Consider the following 14,470-nt stretch of genomic DNA (forward strand, 5'->3'; position numbering starts at 1 on the left):
GAAAGGAAGCAATCGTTCGCTGAGAAGAGATAAGAGAAAGTTGACGATAATGAAAGGGAAAATGGAAGGGATGGCGGGGAGGGAAAAAACCGGAAGCGAGAGAAAAATGAGAGAGAGAGAGAGAGAGAGAGAGAGCTAGAAAGATGGGGTAGAAGGGCGGGGGAGACAGGAAGGAAAATATCGGATGGCGCGCGAATTTTAACGCGCGTTGCTCTCCTCCGTCTCGCGTTCATCTCCCTTCATCTCACCACGCAGCCTCCGTAGTTCCCTCCTCAGTATGATCCGCGCGGTCCGAGCGCGAGTACGCGTGCATTCCAGCCTGTTATTTAGTTAGTTCCATCGCAAGACTATTTCGTGAAAAAAAATGCCGATATTTGTGAAGAGAATTAAAGTTGAACAGATTTTACAGATTTTTCACGACTACTAAAACAAGCGATTGTGTCATTAAAATACGTTACGCTTTCTCTCTACTTCCCTCTTTCTTTTGACTTTTAGAAAACTTAATTGATATATTTCCATAGAATAATCTTTGTGGAGACATTTACTTGCATCACACAAGTAGGTGAAATAAGTCATCTCCTGTCAGACATAATTTTAATTTTTAATTACTGTTTAATATTTTGCTATCGATTTATTCAAACTTACATAAGTTATAAATTTGTGGAGAGCGTTTATGTTAAACTATTTGCATTAGTTGCCTATTTTATTGCTTCACGAATATACGTATATAACGGCGAATCTATCAAAAGTTTTGCAAAGCAAAGTTGGATTAAATTTTTAACGAGATAATCGACCGCCGCATATAAAAGTGGTGCTCTATTGGTTTTTAAGGAATTTATCTAATCGCATGGTAATTTTTATCGATATTATTTGCACAATAAATATGTAAGATTATCATTTATGTGCTAAAAATTGATGGAGTCGCTGCATTACAAATAAATGTGAGAATTATCGTTACTAACTTTGTGTGAGTACATTGAAGTATAAATTAACATTTAATTCAATTATGCAAATGTTTAATAAATAGAAAGATAATTGAGATGGAGCATAACTTGAGTTCGTAACAATTTCTATCGTAATTATCAATCTACTAATTGATTAAATAGAATTAATTAATTTTTCATTTCATTATTATTTATCTTAATTATAACTTTTGCAGACATTTGTACTGCAAATAGATAAAATAAAAAGTCCTCAATTTGACACACGTTCTGATTTCATATCTAATATCTCGTCGATCCATTTCGGGATTCTTATTTGGATCCTGAGTTTCTCGAGTTTTTGTGCATGAAAAAAGGAATCATGCTACTTTGCTATTCAAATATCGGGCAAACAACTCGAGTTTTAATAAACCCGATGCCCGCGATCCATCTTGAATATCAAAGATTCATATAATACCGTGAGATTCTATGATATAAATTCGTGGTATGCTATGCCAATCGAAGGTGACACGCGACTCTCTGAAATTCAAATTCAGCAGTATTTCTTGGCAAGTTACTCTTAACACCACGTAAACTAAATTACACATAAATAGTTAAACCCTCTTAATTATAAATCTTAAAATTTTATTAAACAAAAACTCGATTATATATTTTTAAATATAAAATTAAATTGCTCTCTCTTTTTTTTCACAAAAAAGTCAATTCTGAATTTATCAGAGAATTTGGGACTGAAAAAGTTATAGAGAAAGATACGATTTCTGGAATATACAGAATATCCTTGAAATAGATCGCCAAACTATAGCAGAATTTACCCTCATACACTCGTGTAATCCTCGATGACTTTTTCTATTCATATTGTCAGTACTTTTGACGGACGTTGTTCCACTCGAACTTTCTTAAAGAATCTTTGATTGACTTCGTGTAACTATGGGGGACATCGTTTATAAACTTGTAACATCTAATAAATTATAACTCGCCAAAGTCGCAAGGTCTCAGGAAGGGAATGGGGGTGACAATTTGTGAACAAGCGAATAAACATTTACTTTTACTCTTTTACCATCTGACAGAATTGTGTCGGAAGAATCGAGGAGAAAAAGAAACTATCTCGATTCGATATGAAACTGTGAGTGAAAATTTCACGGAGCAAGTGAGATATGTGTCTCAGCGCTGCCGGGGGTTCGGAAAATGAACAAACTCCACCGACGGCGAAACGAGAGCGTCGATGGCGTCGAGACGCGAGCGACAGAAATTGGAAAAGTAAGTATACGATCGTATAAAGTCGATCAAAAGCTATTTGCTTTCGAGATCGGTTTACAGATTTTATTCGTCCCGAAGCTGATTTATCTACATCCCTTCGCGCAATCTTATTAAATTTAAAGAAGAAAATATCGAAATAATATTTCACGGACCAATGTTCTTTCATTATATTTTCTATAATCAATTTTTAGATGTAGATATATAAAAAATTTTATAGACTCAAATAATATAATTTTTTATAAAAAAATATATTTTGTTATAAATACGCAATTATTATATTTAATGATAGATATTTTTTATATTTTTACTTTATTCTTTTTATTTTTTTTTTTATTTTCACTAAAATTACTGTTAGAGTTGAAAGTAAAGCTAAGGCTCTAAAAATCAAGATACTATAAAAATCCATTAAAAAATATAAAAGCAACTGTGAAATATATTAAAAGTGTATCACTTAGCTGTGCAAAGAAGAAAGTTCTTTCTATTAAAGCGCATTTTTAAGTGCTGTCACTTATGTAGGTGCAATTTGATTAGTTGCGACTATACGCTCTCATTAATTGCGATCCTTCTATCGATCTCATTGCGATACGATGATGCCTTCAACATCTTCATATAAGCCGTTTACACTCGATAGAAGGCCGACATTTTATTAAACGAATCGCGCGCGATGTCCGAGACCTGTTGCTCTTTAATATCGTGCCATTTTTTTAAATAATAGACATTTTATTTGTTTTATTTGATTTTCTTTTGTCTTATTATTGCTATCATATCACTCATATCACGTATATATATCTTATTTAGTAAAAACATTTATATAAATAAAAAAAGATGTGTTAAATTTAAAATTATGCATTTTACAGGAATGCAATGCAAATAATACTACAAATTCCAATATTTTTTGTCCTTTGAAAGCGGACATAATTAAATTACCATCGACTTTCCCTTGGGTTTCTTCTCTTTTCTCTCTATCCCTCTTGGAAAAAATTAGCGTGAAACATTCAATAATTGTGATTAAGTCACGTCATTCTGCAGAAGAGATCAATAAGTTCCGCGTAGAGGACAAACTTAATTATTTATCTGGAAATTCTGATATATCGGAGCAACGCCAAAGTATTCGTAATATTTCAAGGATTTGACGAGAGAATTGATATCAATTTAAAAAAATAAACAGCTTAATATATTATTTAATACACATTATATGACGGGGATAAAAAAAAATAAAAGGAAAACAAAAATGCGATTTTAATCAATCATCTTATAGTAAATTTCACAAATAAAAAATAATCACCTAATCTCAGCGCGTTGCTTTTATTTTAATATTCAAAAGTTGGATTTATATTTTAATATTCAAAGTGCTGCTGGAGTTTTAACGCCTTAATGGACGACAAACTTACCAAGGTGCAAAACGTGTTCAAAATAACAGAGATAGTTTACGTTAACTTAGCTCACGCTAGAGTGTCAGACCGTGATATTTCTCGCCGCTCAAGAATATTAATGAATAGACAACACAATTAATAGCGCAATATGTATATGTATATCGACTTGATGGGAAAACGACAATCTAATTAATTAACGACGTACTTTGCAAAGTAAACACAACTCTGCGACTACCGTTTTTCAGGGGAATCGTTTGCATTTTCTAATTAACAATTATTCCCCAGCTGACAAGTCGTGCTGTCATTGGCCTTTAGAGGCATCGGCAGTCATCGCGGAGCCGTGTCACTTTCCACGCGGGACCGCTAATAAATTACATCCGTACATCTCCTCTCTCTCTCTCTCTCTCTCTCTCTCTCTCTCTCTCTCTCTCGAACTCATCGGTATACCGGCACGTCCGTCGGTACGATGCACTTCAACCGATGCACTTTCACGGATCAAGCCACTTAGGGCGCCGCGCTCTTCGGCTTCTCTTCGGAACCAAAAAGCGCAACCCGGATGGATGCAATTTTGAAATTAAATTCGAAGAGGAGCTTCAAGGTGCAACAGCTCCAGGATGAAATATCTCCCGCTAGACATTTCCTACCGTTATCTTCAAAAAATGTAATTTTTTATAAAACTTCGTTGCGTACACGATTATTTATCTCTTATCTCTTTTCCAAGCATATGTATTCATTATAATTAATTACTCGCGCATCTCTCTCTCTCTCTCTCTCTCTCTATCATTATTAATATTAACAAATACATCATTATGCTAATAATATTAACAGAATTATTATAATATACTGTAATATTAATAAAAAAAAATAATAATAATTAATTTACTGATTTATGAGAGATCGATGAATACTAAGTATTTAAGCAAAATAGTATATCAAGGATGTATATTTTTGGAGCTCTTTTTACGACAGTAACACATGTTATTAAATACAGTCATGTTTATTTTTATACACGGAATATTGAGATGCGCGAACTTTCTTAGATATAAATAAGTCAAGCTGCACTCTTGCGAGTTGCAATATTCCATCATGACCATAATGCATCAACTTTATTATTCATGCTGTGCATTAACGCATCGTTATCAATTTTCCGCATAAACTCAAACGGAGAGAAGCCGAGTATATGCTATTGCTTCTACGTCTTTCCTTTCTCTTCCTCGGTTTCCGGTTTATTCGCAAAAAATCTGCGCGTTTGCGATGATCTAAAATTTTAATTTCGCTAATTACAAAATGCAAGTTGCGAATGGATTTTGCATGCCAAATACATAGACTTTTCACAGAGAGGAAACTCTACGGTACTAATGTTAAAGAGTCATTGATCGTATATTTATTATAAAACAAAAATTATATATATATATATATCAATTACTATCAGGTGATTGCATAAGTTCGTGCCCGATTTAAATATTTAATAATAAATTTTTTTTTTCGAAAGGCAATCTTTATTTTTATAGTTAAGATTAACTTTGTAACTATTCTTAACAAGGTTTGTCTCTAATCTTACGTAAAAATATCGACAACACAATTATATTGATCCGTGATTAAAAAAGACGCGCAGTGCAATCAACTGATTTACTCGCGTAATCAGCTGATAGTATCAGCTGATCTGATATACGCAACGTATCAGAATTTCGGAACATTACAAAAAAATAATCGTATTAATAAAATATCAGAAAGGCCACGTTTTTTAATTTTTATAAGTGTATTATAACATTTATTATTTATTATTTCAGTTTTAAAAATATTTGATTAATATATTTAATTGTCTAACTTTTTAAACGTCTAAACTTTTTAAAAATTTTAAGAGAAATATATAAGAAATTTATTGGATTAAAATGGAGTCTATTATTTCTTTTTAGATTATTTTTAGGAATACCTTGAACCGGCATAAGGACGTCGTTCCAGCCTGTTTCGTATTGCATCGATCGTGACTGGCGGTACTAATCCCGAGGACTCCTTCGAGACTCGTCATGCTGGTCCCGGAGGGCAATTTTACATCCTGGGTCGGCAACTGGACGACGATCCTGCACCAGGTGTCTTGCAACGACACCCTCGGTGGCTGCGCCGGCGAGTGCGATACCGCTTCCGGCGAATTCGATTATCTCTGCACCACAATCGGACCATGCAGTAACTTAATGCCATCTATGAAAATCGGGCACGAACTTATGCAATCATCCAATATATTATAAATTTATGATTCTTTTTTTATTTTCTATTAACGACTCTTCTAAATCATAAGTTATTTTTTGATTCAAAATTGATGATTTTTGAAAAACACACATTGTTCAAAACCGTAAAAAGATGTCTAAATATTAGAAAAAAGAGAGAGAGAGAAAATCCATTTTTTGTACAAATTTTAATTTTGATTTCCACGTTACAATTTGCAACAAATGACAGAATCGGATAACGCGCGTCGTTGGCAGGCAAACTTGTCGATGCGGCAATTTGTTCAGGGATCAGCATTGTCGCGAGGTGTGTGGAGAATATACGGAAGAAGGCTGTCGATATCCGGTACGTCAGTTAATCCAACCGGTTAGGTCGCGCGAGTGCCGGCAGATAAATAGCGGTCTCCAAAGGGGATGACACTTTTGTAACTCTCCGTTTAAAATATCCAAAGAGAAAGAGGGAGAAGATTTGCGCGCGTCCGATCTTACACCGATTTATCGATGTCCCCGATAAGTCTACGAGCCGACGTCTCGTCCTTTGTTTGCCTGGGAATAGCGACGCTTTGTCCGCAAGATTTCGCTTGCAATCAACGCGCAAACAGTCGCCACCCCATCCACCATTCTGACATCGTTATCGCTGTGAATATCTGAGGATAGAGAAACCGATGACAAAGCCCGCCTCGACCTTTGATAATTAAAAAGGAGCGGAAAAAGTGCACGCCTACTTTCCAGAAAAATTAATCTAACCCGCGGATTTAGATTTTACGGATTGAGATTTCGAAGGCGCAGATTCAGATCTTTCAAAAGTCCGGATCTTCGGATTTTAATGAATACTGAATTAAATTAAATGTGTATAGTATACATATAATTGGCATTTTTTTTTAATAAAAAAGTATAAAACTTCTGCTAATGTAAAATATTATAAACAAAGAGAATTTTTATTTTAAATATTTAATAATAAATTTTTTTTTTCCTCCTCTTCGATGACCCTTTTTTGCACGCCCTGCGATTACGCGAGTTGCAACATCAACGTGTCCTTGCTGCTCGACAGCCTCGAGAGCATCGAGGGCGTCTTTCTGTCTAGGATACCAATGAGAAATTGCAACGCCACGTCCTTCGACGAGGAAGTAGGTTCTTAGAGAAGAAAGATGAGGCATCGAAATTCAAGAGGGGCTTTAAATACAAGGATTTAAAATTCGCATAATTAAACTTGTACAAATTTGAAATTGAAAGCAATTCTCACTTTTAAAATTAAAATCTTAAAGAATTTGTAGAACTCAAAAAGCACTAAAAGTTAAAAAAATTTAGAAGCAGAATATATATATTTTTCATAGTTTTTAATTTATCATTGAGCCTTCAAAATTCTTTGAAATACAACTAAAAAATGTAAATATCTCAAAAAGTTTAAAATTTAAAATTTTCTTCTTTTCCAAAAAAGAAAAAAAGATTTTAATCTAAGAATATATATGATACGTTCAAAAACTTAAAATTTTATCGATTTCTATTACAATATCATTAACAACAAAGAAATATCTTTAAATCTCAAATATGCTCAGATATTTGAAAAACAATTGTCTCCCTTAAAATGACAAAACTTACTCGATTTTCGTCTCGAGATAGGTGACACGCAAAGATCTTCATCCGGAGCGAAAAATGATAATTCAGTCTCTTTAAGAGATTGTCGCCTTCCGTGTTGACATTTCCGCAGATTCCGGCTATTCATCTCGAACAGAAACGGCGATACATAAAGCCAAATGTTTTTCGCAGATTCTTGAATGTTCGCCGGCCGGCGGTATCGCCGATCTAGCCTGCATTCATCGATCCAGGATCGGCAGCACTGCCGGGACGAAGACGCGTCGCTTCGATTGGAGCTTCCTGTTCGTGGTAGTCTTCATAGTCGCCGGCGGTCTCGGCAACATATTGGTCTGTCTCGCCGTGGGATTGGACAGGAAACTCCACAACGTGACCAACTATTTCCTGTTGTCGCTGGCGGTGGCCGATCTTCTCGTCAGCCTCTTCGTCATGCCTCTAGGTGCCATACCGGGCTTTCTGGGTGAGATTTTTTTTTTTTTATTATTATTATTTCATGCCCGTTCCCCAAATCTGAATTTTAAAATTGTTTCCCTTTAATTTTCTGAAAGAGAAAGAATTCACAGTCTCTCGTCCGATTGAATGACACAAAAATATATCTCGGAAATATCTTCAAGTATCTCAATCGGAAAGAAGAGAAACGAGAATCTCGAGTGGGACGGAATAGAATGAGGCGGAGAAGGGGAAAGAGGTAAAAAGGGAATTTTTCAGCGGAATTTCACGGATTTTCCGCCGAGCGGATAATAGACGCGCGGTGAAACGGAGCGGAATCTACAAGGACTTGCGCACGCGCGCGATCGGATTACGCACGTAATACAATCCTGGCTTAAGACGTCGCGATATACGGCGGAACGACACGGAAATGAGAGACGACACGCACGGAGGGTGTCCGCCTTCCGGTCTCGTGCACGCCGTTGCGAAATTTCATGTATAACACAACCGGGTAATATGGCTGTGCAGTTATAATGCTGTTAATTAAGTACAAAACTGCGTCATCATCCTTGTAAAAATTAATTGAAAATGTGACGTGACAACTGAAAAATTGACGCTTAAATTCAGAATCATCTCTCTCTTGGCCCCCTGATGCAATTTATTAAAAAGCTTGAAGATCATTTCATCAGCCGAGAGATCTAATCACTGTGCGATTGATTTCTACCGCATTAATTTATTACTCCACAGCTCTAAGTTTAATTAAATAAAGTTCACGATTACATCTACTTTCAAAGCGATGATATAATTTGAAAGTTAACGATTAAATCAAGAATCATTTCTACATTTTTAATTATGACATGAGAGAAATTCATTAATTTATTTCATCAGCAAAGAGAAAATTATTTCATTAACCGTTAAATTTTTTATAATGATCTTTGACGCATCAATCTATAGTAAAGTTGGGATGATCTCTTCTCTTCCTAAATTTATGAACAATCGATCGGCTGGCCACCCTCGTGTTTCTTTCTCCCCTTTTCACTGTCCAAGGAACGACTTTATCCACGGGTTTTCGCGTCACGTGCCCGCGCTTCAGGTCCATCCTTCACGTGGAACACGTCGACGACACGCGCGGCATTAGCGGACTCATCGTCGAGGCTCGTTTATCTCGTGTACGAGACAGCTTTTGCTCCGCGACCTGGAAGGAGTAATTTCCAGGAGCGCGCATCAAGTCCTGGAGACTAAAAATCCGGTACACGTGACGCGCCATTCGATTTTATCGAGTCTTACGTTAATATGAAAGGCCGGTGTGAAACATTAAGGGAATTTTCCATCTTCGCGAGTCCCTCGCAGATCGTCGATTCTAATACCATTGTGGAAATGACGGTGAGATTCGCAAAATTTCCCTCCCGGGAAAAATATTTGTAAGAGCGATCATCCTCCCGAGTTTTCTGATGCCAGGTGTGAGTCTAGTGTAGTCATTAAATCTAAAATATCTGAACCTTTGAACTTTGACACTTTTAGATTTTGTAATCGCGGATTTAAATCCCAAATTTTCCTTGTTTGAGAAACTTTGGACTCTTTTGCGAACTTTAAATGCCGGAATCTGTAATGTCTGTCTCTTTTAAAAGAATTTGATCAGAATTTCGTTATTAGATTTTCTTCACCACATACACATTTATACGCAGAATAATTTGCAATTGGTGAAATTTTAGAGTACAGATTTCTCTATTAAGTCAATCACAAAGACATAGAGATACTAATCAATTATGGAAGCTTCTTTATCTCGCGACGCAAGAATTGTAATAATTGTATAACAGAAATAGAAAGTTCAGTTTGTTTTGCAAATATTTTATATAATAAATGTACTAGAATATAGAAATAAATATAAAATATTATTATAATAAATATTAAAATGCTTATACTGAAATATGGTTTATACTAGTCTTCTCTCTCTCTCGTCTCTTAAAGACTAGTAAACAAGAATTAGCGCTTTGGCAATATTACGCCGAATAATTCTCAACGTCCTTGATCCGATTACAGGGTGTCATGATTATGGCGCTAATTAATTCGCGTTTCGACTGAAATTGCGAGCAACGAAGCACGCCGTATGGCCATTAAGTACTTTCGAGTGTCCAATCTACGTCGGCACGAGATGACAGCCTACAATTATCCTCGCGATGACGCGTCCTATCCGTCATAAATCGTAATGAAATTGGCGTCAAGCACATCCTCAAACTTTCGGCACATTTGATTACAAAGTTTAATCAGTAATTTATGATACTGTATAAACGATCTAGAAAAAAAATATAAAGCTGAAGAAATTTTAAAAAATTAAATAATTTTCCGCATTTGTAGAATCATATCGTATAAAATACAAAAGAATAATTGAATAATAATGATTTAATGCAATTAGATTTTATTTTATTTTTATTTTACTGATCGCACGTTTATATTTCATTGATCGTTGTAAAACAAAAGGGGTAGCAGAGCAAAGTGTCAGTCAGCATCCGTTGGCGAACGCGCTGGAATCGGCGTAGAACCGAATAAAGCTCGCGCTTTTTTTCCTTGCTCCCGTTACACTCGTTAAGCTGCGCGGTTCATTTCCGACGTTTGTTCTCATACGTTCTCCGTCGGATATAGATGACTAGAAAGTGTGCGCATTGTGAGCACCTTGTTAGAGAGATGTGCGCGCCGGCGCGTGGCAAGTGCCTTTGTGGGGCTGAAATTGGCAAACTCGCTGCCCCAGAACAATGCGAGTGTTTCGTATTCAGCGACGTATTCACATCTTCCGGCGCGAACTGAAGGGGCGGGAGGGGAAGGCCCTCTTTTACATCCCGATTCTTTTTCGTCAATGCGCTCTCGCGAAAAACCTCACGCAGTTTTGAAGCGGCTAACTTACTAAACTTTCTCTTTGAGAACGAAAGAAAGTATAGTATTATATATGTACAGAATTGATAATAATAAGAATAACAATTGGAGTGTTTTTCTCTTTCTCTCTTTCTCTCTCTCTTTCTTCGCAAATTATTTAAATTGAATAATACGATTTGTGCAAATCCAATGTGGAGAGAAAGAAATTTTTAATGAGATTTAGAGACAATTTTATCTATAATTTTTATTGAATCTTTTTTCTCCATTTTCTATTCGTGTTTTCTTTTCTCGTTTATACATATTTCAAGTTCCCGAATGTTGCTCGAATTTTATTCTTGCCCCTAGCGTTTTTCGTGTGTGTACTTAAATCTTTATTGCAGCGTGTCTGCTCATCAAGGCGCGCTTTAATCTGTTACTAATGAAATTCCTCGTAACATAGTCTTTGCGAGAAGATCTTAATATAATGCGACTATATGCAAATTTTTGGGGTTACTATGCGCCCTCAGAAATTCTACGCTTCTCGTCTTAATTTTCACAACGAGTACAATGCACGACGCGCGGACTAATTAAGTTGATTATTTCAACCGAATTATAATATTTGTGATAAGGGACTGATTAAAAGAGGATACCGTATCTCAAGTTATTCATCTCCTTCATTTACGGTTCGTTAAATGTCAATTATACTTAGCAATAATAATTAGAATTAGCATTAGAATTTGCCTAACGGGAGATATATGAGAATAAGAGATCTTGTAAAATAAAAAATTATTCGAAACCTCAAGGTTCGCAATTGACAGTGATCGCGCAAATCATCATTTCAATCTGTGATCGAAGATCTAATTAATTACAGACATGTATTTATAAATCGTCATTAGACTTTATCGACTTCATCTTTGCTTCGCAAATCATCTGTTTGAAGAATCTATCATCGCACAATATAGTCGCTCGCTGTTTGCTTAATCCTTGGAATAATATTGGGTTCGTTGCATACGAAATATTGGATTCCGAAAGTTCCAGCTTTATGACTTTTACTAAATAAACATCCTGCGAAATAATCAAATATCACGTGATGTGACGAAGTGATATAGTTCTTTTGCAAAAACACTCCTCGATTTTTTTTCAAAATATTTTTTTTTAGGTTATGGCATATTTATTAAAAAATATAAAAAATTATATATTATTAATTGACATTAAAAAAAAGTTACAGGTTACTTAAGAATTATAAATTTTCGCGAGAGAAATAAACACGGCTATTCTTCATCGAACCACAAACGATCGAATACAGCCCCCGTTCGTAGCGTATCGACGGATACGTTTTCCACCGCGAATCTTTGAAGCGACAAAAATACATCACCGACTCGTAGAATCTGCCCGTGCAAAGTGACGGTTTGTGTAAACGCATTTCCGACATTTGACGTCGTTTGATGTGATCCTATTCACCACGTGGATGCATCGTGCGATCCACAGCTGCGTCTTTCTCTCCCTCTATCCGCACGTTACAATAAGGACTATTCTCTTAAGTTATTTTTCCATTAGTCTCTTGCGCACGAAAGGAACGTACGTCAGGAATGTTAAAAATGCTTGACGAAAACCAAAAATCCAATAGTGATATTACGACACATCTGAATCCTTTCTCGTCACATATATCTCTGTAAATGAGTAACCCGCTCAAAAAGACCGAGATTTGCCAATAATTAATTCTTTCTTTTGAGATTTTTTGCACACGTGAGATATTCTACGAAAATTGGGAAAATTATGCAAATATTTAATTTGCTTAATTAGAAAATTTTAAAAGAAAATAGATTATAATGTAAATTAAAATGAAAAATAAATTATATGATCAATTATTGTCTCTCTCGATTAATTTCTCTTAATATTATTTCAACTATTAGTTGTTCAACGATTCGATAATTCGAGATACGATTGAAACTTGATAAAGCTCAAGTTTCTTTTTAACAATTTTCGAGTTGATTTCTTTTTATATATAATAAAACTTTATCTTTTACATTTAATTATACATATATATAAATGCATGGATATTATTTATATAGAGCATTAAAACAAGCTTCAATAAACGCGCGCAAACTCCATTTCCTAACGGTATGGATATATAAGAGGATTTGAAAGTAAGAGAGCCTCTCAATTTAATAAATCGTTCGAAATCGACCGATCATTTCACGCAACTCGGCCTACAAAAAGCTTAAGCTTTTCGGCTTTCATGAACTTTCCAGGATACTGGCCGTTCGGAGTGGTGTGGTGTAACGTGTACGTGACATGCGACGTGCTCGCGTGTTCGGCGAGCATAATGCACATGTGCTTCATCTCCCTGGGCCGTTACCTGGGCATCCGTAATCCGCTCAGGACACGTCACACGTCTACGAAACGGGTGGTGGGCTTCAAGATCGCCGCTGTCTGGTTGCTGGCTATGCTGGTCTCCAGCTCCATCACGGTATTAGGTAAATTATTATTACATTCTTCTCCACATTTCCCCATTTATTCTCTCTTTCTGTCTCTTGGAGGGAGGGTGTAAACATGCCCCGATATGGACCGACACGTATTTTGTAAAGCGAGCGAATATGAAGGTGCAAACAAACCCCAAAGAATCGCGTTCGAGAAACGGGAATTGCGTTTCTGCGCTTCGATGTTTGCCCATTTATAGAGTATACAACTCCCTTTATTCCGGATAATTCTATTCTAAAGAAATTTAGGACAAATCGCTACCATACAGTCGTGTTTATCCATTAATCTTCACATTTTGTGGTGATAGAAAGACTCCTTTAAGGATCTTTATTTTTCCTTATTTTTGAGAAAAATATGAAGAGAGTCTAGGGAGCAGATGCGAGAGATATCTCGAGGAGAGACCTCGCGATTTTTACAAGCTTTCCGCGAGATAAAGAATGAAAAAGTAATGACGCGACACCGTATAATAGACATAATGCACATTTATCAGGGCGCAATATTTAGGCTCTCGGCCGTTTTATATCGATAATATTGCATTACGCAAATAACTCAATAAAAATTACGCAATGAAAATTCTGATTAGCCGAGTTATACAAATTTCTCAGAAATTTCGCGTAAAACTCCGCTACTACCTCTCGACAAGATCGATTGCGCAAAGTTGATCGAGTTTAAATAAGGCTCGATAATAATTTTCCCTTTGACGCAATTGTTATCGTGTTACAATTTCAAAACAAACTTTAGAAGAGCAAATTCTCTCAGAGAATACATCCATGCAGCTTAACGGATAATCAAGAGCATTTGAATCGACAGCTGATCAGAGAATGGGATAATCGAGAAGTGTGACAAAAACTCAAATAGCCAGAATCTCGTTCTTTCAGGCATCATCAACCCCTCGAACATCATGCCGGAACCGAGGAAATGCGTCATCAATAACCGAGCGTTCTTCGTGTTTGGTTCCCTGATCGCCTTCTACATCCCCATGATCGTTATGGTAACGACTTACGTGTTGACGGTGCAGCTATTGCGCAAGAAGGCGCGATTCGCAGCCGAACCGGAGGGTAATCACATTCGTAGATTGGGCGGCAGATACGCATCCGCAAAAACGTCATCATCTACGGCGTCATCATCGTCCGCAATCACCACCATGAGATCGTCCTCTTCGTCGGCGAGACTGATACGTACTTCCGGTTGCAGCGCTGAAAAGGAAAGGTGAGAATTAGAGAGATACTTTCATAAAATAAATAATGTAATAATAATTATATATGACAATGTAACTTAAAATTATATTATAATTAAATTATAAATTAATAACAATAATTATTATATA

General features: G+C 36.1%; 1 protein-coding gene across 1 annotated transcript in view; it reads left to right on the forward strand.

The window, feature by feature from the left end:
• The first annotated feature begins 183 nt into the window (after positions 1 to 183).
• The window catches only part of LOC115243442 (5-hydroxytryptamine receptor 2B), a 17,233-nt gene continuing 2,946 nt past the window's right edge, over positions 184 to 14,470 (forward strand). The window contains exons 1-7 of the mRNA XM_029820459.1: positions 184 to 850; positions 1,729 to 2,198; positions 5,488 to 5,746; positions 6,751 to 6,920; positions 7,561 to 7,846; positions 12,915 to 13,139; positions 14,022 to 14,352. Coding sequence (XP_029676319.1) covers positions 5,599 to 5,746; positions 6,751 to 6,920; positions 7,561 to 7,846; positions 12,915 to 13,139; positions 14,022 to 14,352 — 1,160 coding nt within the window. The 5' untranslated portion in view covers positions 184 to 850; positions 1,729 to 2,198; positions 5,488 to 5,598. The remainder of the gene's footprint in view (positions 851 to 1,728; positions 2,199 to 5,487; positions 5,747 to 6,750; positions 6,921 to 7,560; positions 7,847 to 12,914; positions 13,140 to 14,021; positions 14,353 to 14,470) is intronic.

The sequence above is a fragment of the Formica exsecta genome, unplaced genomic scaffold (genome assembly GCF_003651465.1).
Source record: "Formica exsecta isolate Colony F162 unplaced genomic scaffold, ASM365146v1 scaffold120, whole genome shotgun sequence".
NCBI classification, from domain to species: Eukaryota; Metazoa; Arthropoda; class Insecta; order Hymenoptera; family Formicidae; genus Formica; species Formica exsecta.